We start from the raw sequence: 6,000 nt of genomic DNA, 5'->3' as shown, positions 1-6,000 counted from the left end.
ACTAGGTAAACTATGAAAATGGCTCCCAAACCACCTTCCCCTACCCTAGAGGCTGGTTTTGCCATGCTACTTTGCTAAGCCCAAAGGCAGCAGATGTGATGCTCAGAGGACAAACCATGTCAGAGTGCTCAGAATTCCTTCTAGGCTTATGAAAACTTTCCATGTAACTTACTATATTTCAACCCAGGCTCAAGGGTGAACACAGATAAAACAGATGAAGATCAGCTCCTAAGAGGTGGCAAAACCCTGTGAAGGCTCCAGCTTGAAGCAGCCCCTCCAACAAGCCTGTGTCAGCCAACCTACAAAGGCATGAGGGTTATTTTAAGCAAGTGAGATGCAGGGTGCTTAAAATGGCAACAGTGACTGAGGTGAGCAGATGGCAGGCTCGAGGGCTCTACTGTCACAAGGGTGAGCGATACCCTCTCTCTCCTTTACAGCAGGTGTGCAGTATCGGCTCTGACCAAACCTGTTTATTCTAAAGACACTGAGCTATGAGAATAAGACTGAAGGGAATTTAACAACTCTGAAGTCAAGATAAAAACCAGAAAATCAGCACACATGTTAGAGACCATTATAGGTAAAGGAGGACTGCCTGCGGTTGAAGTCAGGTTTTGAAAATCAAGACTGTGGTCAAAAATTATTTTGTCTTCTTCCACGTTAAGTGCTATTAATAGTACCCACCTCATAAGATAGTCATGGGGATTAAGAGAACATATTTCAAGCATTTACATCTTTGCCTGGTACATGATCAACATTGTACTGGCCTTTTGTTATTGTTACTTGCAGAGATGAGTTCAAAGATTATTAAAACTCCCTTTATCTGTTGCCCCAACCAACCATTAGTATGTTACTCGGTTCCGTCAGGAAGGCTGTGTCCCAATTTTGCCCTCTTCCAACCACTTCCAGACGCTAGCTCTGCTCTTAGCCCTTCTTCACCTGCTTCAATCAGCTTTGTTCCTCAATGTCCAGATTCTGTACTGCCTCCTCCATGAAGCTCGCTGTCTTCTCTCTTAGGTGTCCTCTTTTTGCCTTCCTCAGCAGTTCACCTGTCACATTTTATCACTTTCTGTCTACAGCATCTCATGATGAAACTGAAACTGTCAGCTGTTAAAAGGATGCCACCACCATTCTGCCCACTGATACTCCCAAGTACACATCAGGTACAGAATACATACTTGTTAATACATTTGAAAGATCCATTTTGGTAAGTTCAAAAGTCTAAAATCACTTTAGTAATTAAGAAGCGATTGAGTTCTTAAGGACCCCCCCCCAAAAAAAAACAAACAAACAAAAAAAAAACACCCCACCACAACTGGGCATGGAGACACATACCTGTTAATCGTAGCACCTGGACGTGGAGGAACAACAATCAGGAATTCATTCATCCTGGGCTGTATGAGACTCACAACCTGCAAAAAACTTGCCTGAAAACCTGCCGTAACTTAACACATTTCAAAAGGAAAAGTTCTTTATATGTAAAAAAGAAAGACACTTGATTTTTTTGCATTAAAATTTTTTTATTTCATTTAAAAGATCCAATATATGAAGCCAAATTAACCCCAAATTTACAGCTACATTTAGAGATCTCTGAACTAAATGGCACTGGTCGAGGTCACCTGTCATCGTTATCTCCCCCGAAGTTGTTTCTGAGCAAAAGCTGGTATTACTGTAATACATAGCTCAGATGTCACCTTTCACGTAGAAGTTAAAGGCGGACAGGCTTTCCCCTTGTGGACGAGGATAAAAGCAGGAGAGAACCAGGTCGGATGCTTTGTGCACACTAGGTGTATGTAACTATAAAGTAACATATGGCGCTGTGCTCTGCTCCTGTATCTACTCCGAATACTGGTGTAGGTCAACACTTTCTGGGATAGTACTTCACAATTTCCCTCTTCCGGGGCACACGGAAGGAAGTGGGTTGCTCAAGCCAGAGACAGACTACCACAAAGCAAAGGAACAGCTTTTCTAGTTGGCTGGTAACAGCACAAAACACCTCCCGAATATTTTCAGTTTGGGCATCATTTATTTAAAGTGATGCAGGATCTTGGTCTCTACATACACATGAGGATAAACTAAGAGATGAGTTTGTTACTTTATAGCTACACCTTTGATTTCAATAGATGTGGAGACAATGTGTCTAATGAGTCCATCTGGAAATCGCTTCAGCAAAGGAGTCAACAGCCTGCGAGAGAGAAGACATGGCAGAGGGTGGAAGATCCATCCTTCCAACATTCTCTTGGAGGACAGAGCTGGGCCCAAGGACAGAAGTTACCGGGAGGGAGGCTTCAACTCCATTAAGGAGACCTTCCTAACAGAGCTGCTCAACAATGAATGGACTGCTCGTGAGGTAGAGTCACTGGAAGTGTTCAAGGTGGAAAGACAACCTTGGAGAGGGACTCCTGCATTTGTTAAGAGGTTAGACTGGATGAACCTCAGGTCTCTTTCAATTCTGAGATTCTAGAAAATTCCCTCAGGGAATTCAGAAGAGAATTCCTAAAAGGAAAGAGAAAGCACACATATGGTATACTTTTAGAATCCTCTTGAGTTTTTTTTTTTTTTAAAGGTACAATAGAAAATGTAGTCTACGGTCTTTTAAAATGCATATTTACCCTTGTCCCACTATTAATTAGAAAGGGTTCATTACCACTTCTTTATATTATAAAGAAAAGATGGAGATTATATTTATAATTTTGTAAATATTTTAGAAAAATGCTTAAAATCTAGTAGTCAATGCCCTAGAAACTTTATAGATTTTTAAGTAATATGCACAGATACAAATACATTATTCATTAAATACAACTCACATCTGTGTTTTATTATACTCTAAAATATACAGGAATCTTGATGTACTGAAAGAGTGCAAGTAAATACAGTATTCAAGCAGTCACTATTTCTATGTACATGCTCATTAATTCTTCAAAAACCCACAAAATTATCAAATAGATCAAAATACTGTTCTGTGTTTTCACACTTTATATTCAGAAAAACCAGCTGATAATTTACAATGTCATAAAGTTCCAGTTTCACAATACAAAAAGGGTAAGATGAAATTGGGTATCATTTTGTTGCAATGCATGGAACCTTACCCAGCTCTATTAAGACCCCTCCCCAATGTGAAATCATTGTTACTGGAAAAGTGACAGTTACAGTAAAAGAACCACAGAAATGTGTCATTTAAAATTAGCCTAACGTCAGCCTCTTCTCTATTACCTGAAAGGCAGTCTACAGTCTGGCAGGCAATCTCTCTGACAGCAAGAGCTGCAAACTGCTACTCTAGATCTGAGTAGGACCTAGAGCCTGTAGTATTTTAAATCTTGCCCAATATAGAAATGCCTTCCTGATTCTGTTTATGTTCTGAATCATCATCTAAAGCAAACTTCAATGCTTCTGAAATGAAACCAAATGGTTTGATGTTGGTTTTTATAAAGAAAACATCTGAAGCCAGGCATTGGTGGTGCACGCCTTTAATCCTAGCACTTGGGAAGCAGAGGCAGGTGAATCTCTGTGAAATCAAGGCCAGCCTGGCCTAAGAAATCAAGTTCCAGGACAGCCAGAGCTACATAGAGAGAACCCTGTCTTAAAACAACAAACAACAGAAGAAAGGATGCGTTCAAGAACCTTCCAGTACTGTGTTAAAGCATGAGAGGAAGCAGACATATTTTTACAATATTTTCTTTTACATAAACATTTAAAATTCCAGTTTGTATAGAATTCAAAACCAGCTTTTGACAATGTTTCATAACAAGAGTTTTTAACATTTTTGAAAATTTTGATTCTTGCTTTGCAAAGTTCAAAGATTAAAATATAAAATAAATGACAACAGAATTCCTCCAGGCCAAAGGTTGGAGGCCCCAGAGTGACCGACGTGATGGAGGTGTGCTGTGCATAGCGAGTGCCCAGTCTTCTCCCCAGGACCACTGGGTTACAGGAGATAAAATAGTCTGTCTTTAATTTCATTAAAAATTTTCCTCCATGGAATTCCGTAAACAAAAATCGTTCAGTTTAGAACCAAACCCTCAATGGGCAGCAGCCCTGCTCTCCTCTGCGACTGTCATTAGTACTCTCCCACGCTGCACCCCGTCCGCTGGCTTTCAAGTCTATAAAAGCTGGAATTTAAAAACTTTTATATAAAAAATGTAAAAGTACATCTGCTTCCTCTCATGGTTTAATACACATACTTGGAGACTTTGAGATGTCTTCTTTATAAAATCAACATCAAACTAAATCTGGCTTCACTTTCAGAAGCACTGAAGTTTGCTTTAGACGATTTCTCATTTCATCTATTTCTGTTTCCACAAAATGAAGTTCTAATAAAAAAACTTACGTTATTTGGTCCTTGGCAATTTGGTGTGTACACAATGCCTATTGTACCAAACTGTTATTGCATTTAAATTTAGCTGTAATTTTATGGGTAAAATTTTATCTAGTGTTTCTATCTCTTTCTTTATAGCAGTGTTGCCCACGTAAGCAAGTCAGGGAGCAGTGTCCCAATTTCTGGCACTGCAAAGCCAATTAAATGATCCCACAAAGCAATTGACATCACTGTTTTCCACTGGTCAAGTCATTATTAAGATTCTAGAAGTTCCTTTTGCAAAACTTGCCTTTAAGACTCTTCTTCCTACTGTCATCACGTTTCTTCTATTCGCTCACTGCGTGATCTTTCTTCAGGTTGAATTTGTGTATGGTAAGAAAAGTGCCTTTTTCCTGAAAAAGCCTGGTTTGGAGTTTCAGTGTGAGGTCTTCCCTGGAGCTGCAGCGGCCTTTCAGTAGGTCTCAGAGTCAGAGTCGTTGAGCTCGTCCACGTCGGTGTACAAGTGCTCCTGCTCCCCAATGCTGTTGAAGCTGCAATAGGAGCTGGGTTCATTCCTCATGACAGGCAAGGCTTCAAAGCTAACTGTTTTTGAGGTGTTGGTATAACGGTTAATGGCATTGAATGTCAGGGATGTCAATGGGCTACTCGACGAGACAGGCATCATGGTGGCCAAAATGAGAGCCAGGCAGTCAGCCACATCCTTATTGGGAGCACAGGCCAAAGCTGGGGTATAGCCTAGAATTCAATTTAAAATTTAAAAGTCAACATCCTATGATCTGCAATCTTCACACACAGATTTTATGGCTTACAGCCAAATCTTTGAGTAGATAAATTCACAACTATCTAGTAAGCAGAAAGAAACACAATCCTAAAACTGTGGGGTTGAAGAAGAGCTCTCAGACTAAATAACAGAAGAGGGAACTAAAGCCTCATAATGGACACTCATAAAGGCTGACTGTAATTCATACCTGTATAAGTCAACCTTTACATGTGAACATCTAAATATGGAAGTATACAAATTAAACATCAAGGAGATGGTCACTAACTACATACTAAGTCAAATTTTAGTGTGCTTGTCAGTCACCCTCAGATGAAGACGGTGGCTGAGGAGGGGCGCGGAGGTGGGGGGATGGTTCAGTGGGTAAAGTACCTTGTAAGCATGAGAACCTAAGTTCAATCCTGTATCCCATGTCAATAAGCCAGGCATGGTGATATCCACTTAAAATTCCACTGCTGAAAAAACAAGTTCCTAGACCCACTGGGTGGATACATCCATGTAAGAAAATGATAAACCAAATGAAACATTAAAAGCCCAGAATCCTAGACAAGTATTTCCTTTTATTTTAGCAGAAAAATTTCCTCAATGGGAGAGCACAGTAAGCACAGCAGTGTGGTGGCACGTTCCAATTATCCCGTAAGTGCTGGGTTTTCCTTGTTTTAAGCCATGTGAAGCCGACAGGAACTAGTGTCACAGATGCCGTGGACTGTTAGCCTAGTCGTGCCCACTGTCACACTGTTCTTTGTATCACTGTGCTCACGCTTTAGCAGCACATACACATGTGCTTTAAAAGACACAGCTTGTTTTTAAAATAGGATGGTTTATCATAAGCCAAATACTGAGAAAGACACCAGCCAGAATGAGGACACATGAAGAGAATCACAGTGCACCACAAATACTACATGTCTTT

At 40.3% G+C, this 6,000-nt stretch overlaps 1 protein-coding gene across 3 annotated transcripts in view; it reads right to left on the bottom strand.

Moving 5' to 3' along the window:
* Positions 1–2,138: 2,138 nt before the first annotated feature.
* The window catches only part of ANKRD28 (ankyrin repeat domain 28), a 114,156-nt gene continuing 110,294 nt past the window's right edge, over positions 2,139–6,000 (bottom strand). For 2 of the 3 annotated variants that reach the window (XM_080926926.1, XM_080926925.1), the window contains exon 28: positions 2,790–5,047. In XM_080926926.1, the coding sequence (XP_080783052.1) occupies positions 4,764–5,047 (284 nt within the window). In that variant the 3' untranslated portion in view covers positions 2,790–4,763. Of the gene's footprint in view, positions 2,494–2,789; positions 5,048–6,000 lie in introns of those variants that run through there. The other variant, XR_013975287.1, reaches the window with a different exon arrangement.

This window comes from Micromys minutus (genome assembly GCF_963924665.1).
Source record: "Micromys minutus genome assembly, chromosome: 12".
Lineage (NCBI taxonomy): Eukaryota > Metazoa > Chordata > Mammalia > Rodentia > Muridae > Micromys > Micromys minutus.
Note: the sequence above shows the minus strand (reverse complement) of the source record. Positions and strands in the feature narration are given on the sequence as shown.